Source organism: Mauremys reevesii, linkage group 4, assembly GCF_016161935.1.
Source record: "Mauremys reevesii isolate NIE-2019 linkage group 4, ASM1616193v1, whole genome shotgun sequence".
NCBI classification, from domain to species: Eukaryota; Metazoa; Chordata; order Testudines; family Geoemydidae; genus Mauremys; species Mauremys reevesii.
In genome coordinates, this window is record NC_052626.1 from 65,621,614 (window position 1) to 65,636,674 (window position 15,061).

The 15,061-nt window shown below is 37.8% G+C and overlaps 1 protein-coding gene across 5 annotated transcripts in view; it reads right to left on the bottom strand.

Moving 5' to 3' along the window:
* Positions 1 to 15,061, bottom strand: part of PCNX1 (pecanex 1) — a 134,490-nt gene that overhangs the window by 53,311 nt on the left and 66,118 nt on the right. For 4 of the 5 annotated variants that reach the window (XM_039534582.1, XM_039534581.1, XM_039534578.1 and 1 more), the window contains 7 exons: positions 10,743 to 10,833; positions 9,716 to 9,773; positions 7,296 to 7,513; positions 5,560 to 5,713; positions 3,846 to 3,878; positions 2,753 to 2,924; positions 791 to 901 (listed from right to left, as the gene is read on the bottom strand). In XM_039534582.1, coding sequence (XP_039390516.1) covers positions 791 to 901; positions 2,753 to 2,924; positions 3,846 to 3,878; positions 5,560 to 5,713; positions 7,296 to 7,513; positions 9,716 to 9,773; positions 10,743 to 10,833 — 837 coding nt within the window. The remainder of the gene's footprint in view (positions 1 to 790; positions 902 to 2,752; positions 2,925 to 3,845; positions 3,879 to 5,559; positions 5,714 to 7,295; positions 7,514 to 9,715; positions 9,774 to 10,742; positions 10,834 to 15,061) is intronic. The other variant, XM_039534580.1, reaches the window with a different exon arrangement.

The following is a 15,061-nucleotide window of genomic DNA, read 5'->3' on the forward strand; positions in this document are numbered from 1 at the left end:
AGATGAAAAGAAAGTAACTCTTAGCAGTGATCAACAGTAACATCACAAGCTAATTAAGTAGCTATGTTGATGGATTTAAAACCATGTTTGCCCCTGATCAGATGTGGATAAGAGTAGAGAAACTTTAGGATGGATAAGTGAGGGAGAAGCAGTAAGCAATCTTTAAGTAATGTAGAGGACAACAAGGAGATGGGAATAAGGAGTTCTCAGTACAGGTACACTTTCACCTGCCTTGAAGTGGGAACTGCAAGCACACTGATAAATGGGTTATAAAGATGTCACAGTTCTACATATCTTAGGCATTCATGATCTGCTTTTTACCATCATATCTAGATACCAAATACAACAATTTAAGAAGTATTCTTCTGTGAATGGACCATTTTTCTGCCCCCCACCCAAGCACAAGTCTCTTACTGGATGTACATTTGGTAGGTTTTTAAAGAGAAGTTAACAGTTTTCCTTTCCTGCCCTAGAATTGAATTTTCTACCAGTACGTTATTTTGCAACTTTTTAAAACAGTAAGCTCTGACAGATGTCTCTTACTGTAAAAGCATAAGTATTTTACTTATACTTACACTGTGAAAGGAATTGCTCTTTGTTACAGAACTGTGCTACATGAATGAGTATGGATTCTTTTCACTGACTTCAGTAGGTTCTGTATTTTGAGCCCAGACCTGGAAATCATGTTACTAAATAGAGACTTTTAAATTATATTAGTTTGATTTGGAAAATGGTAGCAGTTGCCTGATCTAATACTTCCCTCTATCTTTGACATAAAAGCTGCACTCACCGTTGCCACCAAAGACATGAATATCCAGCTGTTCACAGAGGTACATCACAAATGTATTCACCTGAGGCAGTAGACCAATGAAGAATACTATAGGGAAACACAGCGTAAATACTACGGAAAAGAAAGGTAAAAAAAGTGAGTATGGAAAATCTGATATACTGCAATACTCCTCATAGTTTCTTTAAGCTCTGTGATATAGTCAAACAAGATACAATCCAACATTGCTATGGCTATACTATATGGACTTTCTAACAGTTTCCAATTATATCAGACTTCACTTTAACTTCCACCTCCAACTTAGATTAGTCACGACATTCCAACATTCAGAGGGATAAGTACATCTTCGCTGACTCCCAATTTAATCACCAGTGAAATCTGTGAGAGCCAGTCTAACGTGACTGGACTTTTGTATCACAAGCTTTTCATTTTCACATAGTAAAGACCATGGAAGAGGGTCTTCAGGTATAAGGCCTTGTAAATTTTTCACTCACTAGAATGAAGGCTATCATGCCTCTCATCAGATCAGAACTCCAGGGAGGAAATTCTGGCCCCATTTAACTCAGCAGGGCCAAAACTTCACCCTGGCTTTTATTGTGCCACCACAGGTTTGTTGAACAGTCAGAAGAACCTTACTGCAACTGATAAATAAGTTTACAAATTGAAGAAGAGAAGATGTTTGTTTCTTTAATTCTAGTTTCCCTCCATCCCTGCCTCCTCCCTCCCCACCCAAGGCAACCATTCAATTGGACATTACACATTGGTTATATATGCTTTTCCACCACAACAGCGACATCTTAAGCTCCTTCTCTCCCATCTTAGTTCAGACTACCTGTATTGAACTGTTGTAGCACTGTTCTCTGACAGACATTTGGAGTGGATTTAGACTATGAACCAGGTCCACAAGTCCCACTTGGTGGCCAAATGATAACAGATGTCCTAGTTGAGCTCTCATTAGTGTGATGCCAGCACGTCAATGAAACCAACCAACTCTGAGGTTTGTCTTACCCTGCGTCTGTGTTCTCTGGCAGACAAGTCTTACTTCTCCAGGCATGAACGAATTCTGGTGGTCTTGGGGTTCAGATCTGTGCTCTTTGCTTCTCCTTAGCAGTTTAAGTTTGCCACCAATGTACAGTTCTTTGTGAAATGCAAAACAGTTTGTGAAACAGTGCCCTCAGTGTTGTTACTAGCTGCTTTGAAGGCATTTTCTCTATCTGAAATAAATTAGTGTTAATTGTTCAGAAAGAAGAGAAGAATTTAGGGGCAATGAACTGTTCACTGGGTTTTATGAGCACAATTATCAATACAAGTACAAATTGCATGGGTTGAGACAAGCCTACCTGAGCAGAATATTGGAAGGAAAGGATTAAGAAGTGGATTTTTAGACAGTACAGAGAGAGTTAAAGTACATTGAAAGCTATCTCAAAGATGGACAGAGCCTGGAGAAGATACCATTGCCAATCATGCTTGACCAATACTATCTCATTGTTTACTTGTACTCCCCAGTCTGTCTGTAGTGATCTGCTGCTGCTTCTCGTATAGAGTGTAAGCTCCTTTGGGTAGGGACCATATTTTGTTCCACATTTGCATAGTGCCTAGCATAATGGGGTCCTGGTACATGACTAGGACTCCTTCACCCTACAGTAATACAAATACAAATAATAAACACACCACCACCAACATTGATACACTTATTTTAAATTCCTAGTGGTTTGAGAGAGGAAAATGTTCACACTCCAAAGCTCTGTTATGGGCACCAGAAAGCCTAAAGCTGCTCTCTCAAATGAAAGGAGAGTGAACTGGGGTGAGAATGTAGTGCTGCAACAGTCTGACACAGAGATCTGGACCTGAGATTTATTTAATAAAAGCCTAAAATGCCTCCATTGTGGTGGAATAGCCAACTCTAACCCATGGTTAATATAATATCCCGGTTATTGGATGCTCATGTACAAGAAAGTAACTCACCTATAACTAAGTCCCTGGCAGACAGCAGCAGCAATGGGTTGGTGAAGACCACTCCATACAACCTGAACCTTGTTGTAGATGTATTTCTGCTGCCATAATCCAACAACCATATAAGACCGCAACACAAACAGAAATAAACAGGCCTACTATAGGCTATGATACGATTATGACCCTGAAAATGATAGAAGATTTGTTTCATTACTGGACAGAAATGTGCTCTTCACATTTATAATGATAAATTCACATAACCACAAATTTTAATTTTTGTCCATCCTTTTCTCCAAAAGTCCTCTCCCGTAGTTTGTCAACATCTCTTAAAGAATATTTTATGACAGTACATCGAGGAGTTTTTAATCTGTCTTATATTGCTGTAAAGACAGGGACACTTATGGCTCCAATGTTCAATGCCTTTCTAGACGAACAGATTTACCTTTATTCCCCATCAGGTTTTTAAACAACGTTCCTTACAGAGATATTAAAACAGACTATGCGCCAAGTGTTCTTGTAAATAAAACTGAAAAATGTGTTTGTTTTTATTAGATGTATACCTCAAACTAAGAAACATTTTGTATTTATTGGTCAGATTTTGCTACTGCTAAAAAGCTAGACTGTTAGATATATAATAAAAAATACAGTAACCACCACCTACAATACTGTACATAGCTTCCTTAAGAGGCCTGATATAGTTTCTCACCTCTGGCTTAGGTCACAAGTAAAATAAACTTCTGTCAGACCGATCTAATACATGCTTAATAAAATTTTCTGCTCTCAGTCTTCAACAGTAACAATCTGAACTCTTTCCATTTTCAAAAGTGCTTTATAACTAGTCCTCATAATACACCTGAGAGTTAAATAGTCACAATTTTAGAGATTGAAAAACTACAACAAAGAGGTTGTGACTTGCCCAACCTACAGAAAGCCATAATTGGAATTAAATACTCAAATTTCCCAATTCTGTACAATAATAGAAGTCTCTCATCCCAAAGATGGCACTTCTCCCCAGATGCTAAGGACTCAGGCAAAGAGAGTTAACCCTCAATGGTGGAAGTGCTGGACCCACTAGGGTACTGAAATGGCATACGCAGTGACTTACATGTCGAGGGGAAGAAGAATCTGGTTGAACACTCTGAAAGTAAAATGGAAAGAGAGGAACATTATTTTGGGGGCTGCTATCTTTAGAGCATTATTCCAGTTGGTAACCCTGATTCAAGGTAAGATTCCAGGATTATTATATAGATAAGATTCCACGAGTGTCAGTCCATCTGTGTATCACTGTGAAACCTAGAATGTCTGTTGAACCCGAATAAAGCAATGGAAACAGCTTCAAGCATGCTTGAGAGCTCTTTTGGTTCAGAATATTACCAGTTGCAATCATACTGGGTTTCACAGTCTGTTACTATCCAGTTTTTAAGTTCTTGGCCATTTTGACTTTATGAATAACATCTGAGAGACGGTAAGGCACATGTCTATGCCATGCCAAGAGTCCTCGACCACTGTTATAGAGGAAACTCAACCAACCGTCACCCTGATTCTACAGTGAATCTGCAAGCAACAATTTCATTAGTTGTATGAGGGAGACTACACAGATGGTGGGTTACTTGGCCCAGGTGCGACATCTGAGACACAGCATGGGGCTTTCAGCCACTAGAAATCTGTAACTTTTGTAAATATTTACTAGATACCTTGTGAAATTTAAAACGCCTGATGGGGACCTGACAGAACTTCCAACACTAACTAATCTGATACTGAGAAACTTTTTACTTTGGAAATTAAACTTTGACAAGCTTCTTCTCTGCACACACTTTCACTCAGGACTAGCGGGCAAAAGCAGTTAACTTCTTACAGCAAGCAGTTTTTGAATCATGAGTAGACAGTTAAATAGAGACTGGGATGCTGGAAGATCAATTTTTACAAGTCTCATAACACAACACAGATTATCTTTAAGTTTTATAGAAGAAATTCTCATGCTAGAGGAGATCCAAATTACTTCTGACCCATTCTTCTTTTCTCAAACTCCCTTTGCTTCTTGGAATGTAAGCAATCTTTTAACCTAACTCTATTTTGGAATGACCTTCTTGGCAATTTGACATCTGGTGAAATGCTATGATATAGAGTAGAAAAGGGAATATCTATGTGTATTTTTGGAGTGAAATCCTCATTTATTTAAATAATGAAATACAATAAAAGTGTCCTTCAATGTTCTGACCTTCCTTGCCAATCTTTTAAAAATACACTGACAGACTCTTCAGATCAAATCAACAAATAAAACAACTGACATCTCCACATAATCCCCACACCACCAATACCCAACTCTACAAAAACTCATATCTCCAACAGGCCAGGGAGAAAGGATGGGCCTTTGCCATGTCTCTGAATGGCTAACACACTCAGGCCATACCAGACCAGAAGGAAGCGAGTTCCCAAGGTCCAGGGCCCTAACAGAACACATTACCAATCACTCCCTTTTGTTATACCAAGGGGGTTTCAATTCAGTTGTTTCCCCTGACCACACTTGTGGTGGTATGTCATGGGCAGAGAGGTTTAGATTTTTGTTGTTCCTGTTAAACAAATATATCCAAGACTACTCCAGTGAAATGACCTTGTGTGGCCTTATTCTAAACTTTAGCAGAAGCCAAAATGTTTGTTTTACAAACTTCTATACAGCTCTCTTTCCAAAGTTCTTGGTAGCCTAAGCACTCAGCCTTCCCAGACACCTTTGAATAAGAAAGTTTGTCACACAAGTCCTCAACAGTTTATTTCTATTATTCAAAATTGTAATTAAAAATTAAGATAAAAAACTAAGGTACCTTGAGCAGTGAGTACTGACAACTGGCTATTACCAGGCAAAACTGGAAGACCCAGATATCCTTGAAAAAGCCCTCTATAAGGAGTACAGAACCCAGGAAAGCAACTAAAATAGCTAGGATGACAGCTAACACATTTTCAAGGATCTCACGATTCCTGTAGGGGGGGAAAAAAAGTAATATAAAAATGCGGGATAGGTTTAGAAGAGATTGGCAGAGAACAGCTAGCACAGAAGCCTAGCAAATAAGCTATGCTGCTGGTAGCAAAATGGGCCTGAACTCTTGCATAGTACATATTAGCAAACTGTAATACATATCTGTTAGCAAAGCTTAGGCAGAAGCTACCGTGAGTTCAGTGATTGAGATAAATGGAAATGGGGGAGGCAGTGGGGGGAGGGTGGGGTGACAATTGCCATCCCAACAGCCTTTTGATATACACATGGTGCCTTCTGAAGCATATTTACAGTTGACAAAAGGTGGTGTACAACACAAATTTTCATAAGGGGCTGGAGGGAGTGCCTGGTCTCACCCAGCAGCAGCAGCTCCTGTCCCACATGACTGGACACTTTGCTTTGCCAAGTACACCATGTTGCAATGCCACTCGCTCACATTTGGCCCAGCTAAACCTAAATGGCACTCCGACCCCATGTACCACATTGCAACGCTCAGGATGGAGAACGAGGCCCAGCCCTCTGGCCCAGGGCCGCCACTGCTGGGTAAGTGCAGGCCTGGCTTGCTCTCCAGCCCACCACTAAATGACCCATTGCCCCTTCCCTTCCATTCGCCATCCACTGCATGAGTTCAATGAAGGTTGAAGACACTCAGCATCTTGAAAAATTGGGCCTTTAAGAAGCAGCTTTGATGACCTCAGAAAGTAGTTAAATGCTCAGCTAGATGAAGAATGGTGGCCTGTAACATGGGCCTGTCTCAGAGTTCCGTAAAGGGTGCTTAGGAGCCCAACATCACATTAGGGAAGGCAAGAAAAAAAATACTTTAGCCATCTTATTTGTATGCAACATGGTTATTTATTTAACAGGACTGTGTAATGCAAGAGTTGAAATTACTCTCACTCAGTGGCACTAAGCAAACTACAGGGTAATGCTGACTAATAGAAATAATAGGTGTTTACATAGTTATTATTGCACAGACAATCACACTGAGGAAAAATTAAAATTACTGTTTAAACTTCAATACACTGAACATGTCCAAAAGGGATTCATGCTCACTTTATTTCAACAGGTGACACCAAGTAACATGATTTAGCTATTTCTGCCTATAAGATGACACTCTGGGATTGCTGTCACCTCTTGAATCATACTTGCATTATTTCAGTTTGTAACCATCATTTGGAGTGGTTTTGAAGCTAACGTTATCTTGTACCAAGCCAATTATCTGGTTTTACAGCCAAGTGTGCAAGAGCAATCCTTCTCATTCTGTTTCTAAACAGTTCCTAGAGAAGTCACTATCTGGTTTCCATATAAGGTACCTTATATTTGAATCAATAATTTGGAATTTTCCACGTTAATACTAATGAGGGTGGGATGAAAAAATAGAAATTAGCTTTCACAATATTAGTACAATTAAATTTTGTTCGATTTCTTTTTTCAGTGTTCAATAAATTTATATGGCTTGCCAAAGATACATCCATTTGTACTATATGGTATATTATTCACAATTTAGTTACAAATCTTAATCTTTGCTCCTTTGAGCTGCAATCTGGTAGTACATGAGGATCTCACCTATCAAACAAAGCCAAGAGAGTTAGCCTATCAAAATTAATGCCAATCCACAGCTTGGGTAGGATCCAAAAGCGATAGTATTGTTTAACTTTCTGGGCTGCTTCCTCTTGTGATTGCATACGGTCCTGAAGGTCAGGGCTTAAGTCAATGTCCTGGTGCTCCAGCAGATCTGTATCTATAGTTAACAGCCTGTTCAACCTGATCTGAGGAAGAGAAAGCTAAAAGAAAATAAGTATTAAGAATACAAGTTATAATTACACTTTCTACTAACTACATCTTTGAAGATTAAGTAGTTTTGGTTTTGAAATACTATTTGCTAGTTACCACTTATTTTCTCTGCCTGTTGACAGACATGTGAGTGGCACCAGCAGAGATGCATGCAAAGATAATTTGGCATTCTTACTTTTGCAACATGCAAGTGTCTGCTAAACTATTTATTTTATTTATAGTGGAAACTCCAAATCTGAAGAGAGGTGAACTAATGAGGCAAGCAAAAGTAATACTTGCCACAGATAGAGACTAATTCTGATTTTAGATAAGTGGCTATACATTGACATCTCATGTAGTCAGCTATGCTGCATGCAAACCCATGCTCGACTTGGTTGTTGATTTTGGGGGCAAAGCAATATACTCATGTTTCAATTATCAGACTTATGCCTAGAGTATTTAAGATACACTTAAGTTTTAAACAATAGGGTTTGCTCTCACTAGCAAAGCATTATTCATGATTGGCTATGCTTTCCTATCTCTTCCTTCCCCTGCCATTTAATGTCAGAGTTCTTCCCTGAAATCTCAGTAACACCACAGAACACACAAAACTACTGATACCTCAGGATACACGTGACTTAAGAGAGAGAAGCAGTGTTACAAAAGTATGTAGTACAAACCCTACTGCCTAACCAAGTGTGTAAATACTGTGAAAAGGCCAAGTGACATTTTAAAGAGGTCCCATTTATTCTTTACGTATAATTCTGTAGAGATTGTAAAAAATATTTGAATATGGAGTTGTAGCTGGCATTTAATTTAAGCTCTTTTTTAAAATTAGAAAGCGACATTGTTCAATTTGAACCAAAAAAAACAAAAACAAAAAACACCTGCCTAAAAATTGTGTACCTATGTAGTTACATCTAAGATTATTGTAAACAAAATAAAATAAGCTATTTTTCAGTTTGGTTACTTTGTACATTCAACAGCTATGTGTGTAGAGTCAGTTTCAGAGTTCTCCTATATTATCCTATTACTTTTTTTAAGAGGAATTTTCAAAATTCAGAACATACAATTTAAAATGGAGTCCTAGCAGAAACCTGATTTTTTTCACATTAGTTTTTTAAAACTTGACAGAATCCTTTTAAAGCAATGTCACTACAAAAGATTTGTCGCATCAAATGATCCATGCAGCTAAGTAGAGGCTTAAAGTGTCAATTTGTATTCATACGGTTTACGTTTGTCTGAATTTTCTGAATTTGCAGTTACAAGAAAGGGGAACAGAGAATGGGGCTGCATACACAGGTAGTACTCATCAACGAGTGGGCGCTCTCCCTTGAAAGGATGCTCCCACGGAAAGTCACAATGTTTCCAACGGACATCAGGATTGAGCTGTGGAAATCACATAACCCTGTGCAGGGCCAGGAAGAAACAAGCTTCTTTCTGCTCTGCACCAAAATTCCAACCTCTGTTTTTGGTTAAGCGATTTAACAAGTTTCATCATTCAACCATAAGTTGTGTGGATCATCAGAATGCTGATTATTTGCGCATTGAATGGTATGGGAATGGTAGAACGCTGAAGGAAGTACACAGGTATGTTTGGTGTTGACAGTAATATGAGATCTGTGTGTCACAGGAACACTGGGAACTGCAGAATTTTTTGCACAGGTACTGTATGTTCAGTGATTTGGTGTGGGCCTTTGGCTTTACTTAAGTGTCTCACTTCACACGTTCTAACCTTTGCGCATTAGATCCTGGTGGCAGAGTATATACCTTGATAGGAGAATCATGATTGGTTCTGAGGACTGCAGGATAGAAATTCACACCTCCTACAGATCTCAGAGGTGCATAGGAATAGGGCTCTACCTGAGTACATGCATCAATCTTTTGGTCAGCTTTATGACGACATTTGTCAGAAGAACCCCTAATTCCAACATGTTTTATGACCAAATTATACAAAATTGAAGATCATGTACTTTTTGTTCAATTTTAAAAGGTGTAGACTACTCATGTAGTTATGCTTGTAGATGAATTTAGCTTTAAAATGTGCATGTATATATGTCTGAAGGCACTGCAATACTGAATATGAGCTTCTTTCCAAGTCAAAAAAGTTGTTTTTTTAAAACTGGTACAAGGTATGGTGGATCAGTGCTCTAAAAATGTGCATGCAAATAGGCAAAAGGTTGCTTTATCACAAGCAATTAAAAAAAACTTACTAGATCATGTGGATAAAAGCGAACTGAGGTAGAACTTGATACGTGAGAGTCCGTGTCACTATAGGAACAGAAAAATACTTTAAATTAACGTTACATTTGACTTCAACAAGCCACTCCAGTGTATTAAAATGCCTGAAGTTTTATCCCAAAACAAGACCAACCTTTTAGCGCAAGTACCGTCATTCATTTTTGTAATTTCTTAGACTTCATACTAACGTATTTCAAACAAATAAGTAGTTGCATTTTAAGATGCTTCTTACATGTAAACCAAGAAGAGTGACAACAAATCTTACCCATACACTGAATGGCAAAGAGCTCATATGTGACAGTATCTGCTACAACCACAATAATAAAGATGCTCTCTTCTTCCTCACCTCTACCATATAAACTATACTTTGTCACAGATACCTGGATTGGCTAACAGTTGTTGTCACAGAAGGAATCATCTCATTTCCTGATAGAGGTTACTCCAATCCTGAGGGTGGAGTAGTAGGCCCAGAGCAATTCTGCTGCACTTAAGTGGCAGACTTAGCACTCTTTCTAGCATCAGGAAAACTTCCCAGTGCCCAGCCTGCTTTTCAGGCTATGTTTGCAGGCAGGCATGTTACACTTCTCTACACTGTTTCAAACTATCCGCACACTCAATAACACAGTATTATCAATTTACATTTGCTTCACAACTGGAAGTTCATTTTGTAGCTCTAATTGCTAAATTTTATTTAACATCATATGCTCTGAAGGAACTATTGTTTTTTTTCCCTTGGGGAACTTACTATCTTCTACGGACTATATGGAAATGCATTTGTCAATCCTTGAGTGAACACACTTACTATTATCTGGAATAGCAATAATTTTCCAAGGTATGTGTCACTTTAATGCTGTTTTCTGCTAAACTTGATTTCACAATAGTAAAGAGACACACAGGATTACATTTTTTATACTTCAAGGTCTTCTATAACTGAAATTAAATGCTTGTAACTATACTGCAGATAAGATAAGAAGCCTTCTGACTGGCCTTCACACACACCAGATGTTGGATGATCTTCTTGCAGCTGGCTCAAAGTTCACAAGTGACATGTCACAGCCTCCCGTCTCGAAGAGTGTAGAACTAAACTTACCTATTAAAGAAAAGGTCAAGAAAGATCAAAATATTCAATAGTGCTTCATCCCAGCAGTGCTGATTTCTAAAGAGTAACATTTTAATAGATTGCTATAAATGTAGATCTCAAAACAAATAAGTCATCACGTAAAATGTGACTAGCATAATGGATTAACAAAATATCAGGAAGGGGTAGCAAAAGCTTAGATTGCTTAGCATTCTCCTCTAATACCAAAGTGATGTCTCTCATGTCAATTTACATGATATACGTTTTAGACACAACTGCAATTCATTATAAATTACGCTTGTCAGGATAATAAACAATATTGGAGATACAGGGAAACAACAGTGAATTAACCCAACAGAAGTACAGTGGTAGCCTTTCAGTGAATATGTAGTCAAGCTACTTGAAATGGCAAATTGCATTAGTGGGGTTTCATAGAAAATACACTACTGTAAGCATTGAGCCATGTGGCTGTTACAACAGTCTACTCAATCATCCACCATTAGCAATTGGCAACCATGACATTTAACTAAGGCAGAAATCCCACAGGTGGCAAAATTAAGAGGCTTTTAAAGCCAGGTTTCTGCTTGAAAAGAAAAAGAAAATTCTATAGAGAGCATAAGTGTTTTGTCAGTTATACTTGTGTCCATGCTTGTCTTTGGAGAGGAGAAAAGAACTGCAAGCAGAGAGATCTGGGATCAAGCACTTAACAGGGTTTGGAGAATGAAGGCATTATTGGGAGCTAAAGAAACACCATTAATTTGATGTTTTTACATTGGCTAAACCAGCATCTATTTCAACAATGATGAGAGAGCAAGCCTGTTCTTGTATAGTTCTTAGATTTAGGAAAACAGTCAGAAATGAAAATCAAGCCCAAACAGTAAACTGCCTGACCCACAAGATACTTGTCCTTACTGTGCCCTTCTCTCCCCAAAAACCTGGAAACTTCCCCTAAAGTCCAGATTCAGGATATTTCAGCCTAAAGATTAGAAAATGAATTCTAAAGTCTTTTAATGGAAAATGTTCTGCTATCAACTCCATCTCGTGTAGAATAAATATCTCTGGCAATCTCTCATGTAGATAGTTTTAGAGCTACTAAATCAAAATCAACACTGTAAACTTTAGCTTGTGTGTCCTGCATTTTTTAATTTTATAAGAAAAATATTTTTCTGCTCCCTGATATTTAAAAGCTCGTGTGCAGTCCCAAGAGCAACATCTAACATGATCAGACCTTCTCCTTCCTCCTTTCTGTACATACACCTGACTGCTCATAAGCTTCTATACCCCAAATTCTTGTAGAGTCTTGCAGGCAGGTACATCTGAGCTCCACCTAGAGAAGTACATGAAGGTGAGGAGATAGGAAACGCAACTGACAGCCAACAAAAAGAGTGTAACTGATGTGCTTTTAACTGCACAAAATAGGCAGAAAATATCTGCATAAAGATAAAAAACTTCCCACTGAGTTAGAGACTTTAAGTGCTACTTGTAACAGTAGTAGTTATAAAAAAGTAATGGAAAAGAAAACTTGGAGCAACCTGGCCACTTGTAAATTAGACCTAAGAGGAAAAGGCTGTTTTGGCAAGACATTTATACATGTTATAAGTTGCATACAATGAGCACTAAACTTGGCTACAGGAAAGTTTGTCCACTATATCTAATTATATTTGCTATGGTTTATAGTAGTTAGCGGACACTAAGAATATTTGAATTAATGTTTCAAATGTCAGTGTCTTTTTGTAAGTTTAAGATCTCAGTTAGACTCTCCAGTTAAGTGTCCATGGTTTGCCAAAACAAACAATTTTGACAGAAGGTCACTGAAGTTTAATTTTAACTAATGCCCCATACATCTGCTCTTTCACCATTGATTTATCCCATTTATATAATTAAGTTTCACAATTACATCAGTAGAAAGATTTTAGTAGTTGAAGTCAACTTCAACATCAGATCAGACGGTTCACATTCTGGCCAGGACATTATTATTTATGACTGATCAAAAAAATCACATTTCAACACATGAACACATTATCTTTAAAAGAAACAGGTAAATCAGCAAGGGTTTTCCCAATTCTTGAAGCTTTTGAACAACTGAGCTAACAGCCTGTTATGGGAGTTAACAGAGGCAATACAATTATTACAATCAGAATTGAGTATTCACCAAAAATATCCTCTCAATCTGTTGGATTTAGATAATTTAGTTCAATAAAATGTATGTGCCATTAAGGACTAGTCTCCTTTGGACAGCAAAGTAAGTTTGTTGTCTTAAAAGATTATACTATTACATCAACATTGTCTCAGAAGAGTTTGCAGCTCATAACATATACTTTCTTCACCCCAACACCTCTTTGAATCTATCAAGATCCAAATCTGCAAACGGAGAATATTTCAAGCACTTAAAGCCTATCGTGGGATAAAATATTCCCTGGAAGTAGAAATATGACAAATTGCAGCAAAAGACAAAACACTCAAAATGTAAGATTTCTTATTTCCATTTGAATGGATGCACCTTTACCAAGATATCTGCCATGCTTCACACTTTTGCGAAAAATTGATACCATTCCTAGTGAAAGTTAGCTTGCTTGTGTGAAAAAATATGGGTCTAAGATTCAAATTTTGGCATCTTCTTGATAAAACATAGTTGTCCTTTTCTAAAAGGAAAGAAAGTGATGTTCTAACAACATATTAAGTCACCCAAAGCAAGAAAGACTAATAAAAGATTGTTTTGGGTTTTTTGGGGGGGGTGGAAAGGAGTTAAGTTTTGGACATCCTTGGAGATTCTATTATTAAACTCCAGAGTTTCAGTCTGAGTTAAATGATTTTTTCAACTGCAGTCTTCATGAATTGCTAAAATCTCTTTTGGCTAGATATCATATGCTCAGAAAACCAAGGACTATGGCATCATGGAAGCTTGTAGACAGACTTTCAGCATCTGTGAGATCCTTACAATGCAGTGTAGAAATGACCAGATGAGGAAGTAGTCACAAAGTTCCTCCCCCAAGTTCTAGTCAAAATATGCCAATGGACACGTATCTAATTCTGTATTTTTAACTATGGAAGACTATAAATAGATATTGAATGTTTACCTAGTAAGAATCTATCCCCCTCCATCCTCTTACCACAGCAGTCTTTGAAAATAAAAATTAAGATTTTTTTAAATCTCATGTTACTTTTAACTAGTTTGAGTATAAAACGTCTGTACTATTTCAGAACAGTCTTTTATCATATTGCAATTTTCTGAGGCAAAGCAGAAGTGATATTGCTTACTCCTGGGAATAAAGAGATAGTAAATAAAAAACTGCTTCAGTTTTAAGTATTCAGATTCTCAATATATCTTTTTATTAAGTTATCATTGTTTTAACAATTGTGATTTGAGAAAGGAGACTATTTAAACAAATTTCAGCTATGCAGCAGATGACCCAAGCTTATCCTGCAGGCACAGAAATACAGGCAGTAACATGGTTGGCCACTAGATGGCATCTGCCCACACTACTCCTTAGTTACTGTTTGATAGACATATTAGTAACTTTTTATACAAAGGAAGAGCTGTGAATTCTAAGAAAACTCTGCTTATAAATGTGTTCAGATTAAAAATACTTCCAGAGTATTAACAGTTATGTCAACCTATTTAGAGAAGCTCTGGGATATTTGCATATAACCAACACAGTGATACTCAAGCACCGAAGTACAGATTACATTCTTGAACTGAGATGGCAAGAAGAAAAGATGAATGTGGGCATTTGTGAAAAGGATCAGAGAATACTATGTGCCCAAGGACAGAGGAGTGGTGGCTCTAGAATGAGAAGTGTAGAGATCCATGGGACCCTGTCTGAGCCGGCCTTCAGCAGCTACGAGGTGCAAGAAAGGCAGAATCAGCACCTCAGATGGCTGAAGCCAGAAATACTTAACTTGCATAAAACATGCTTAGAATCTAAATGTTCTGAAGTATTCTCCTGACAAATTACTTCCAGAATTTACTTCATGTTTCCTATTGGTTAAAGATCAGTTTGCCTTTGACTAGCCTCTTAGGGTCTAGCTCTGCAAGATGCTGAAAGCCTTGGTGAAGCAATTTGGTCAGATTAGCACGTGTTGAAGTCTACATTAACATTAGAATGAATTAGAACATGTTACAAAGTATTAGGTAACACCATGTCTTTAAATCCTAGTCAAGACAAACCCACTCAAATTGACAGAAGTTGAGGACATTCACCGCTGTGCAAAATTGCATCTTAAAAGGAGAGGAAATTTA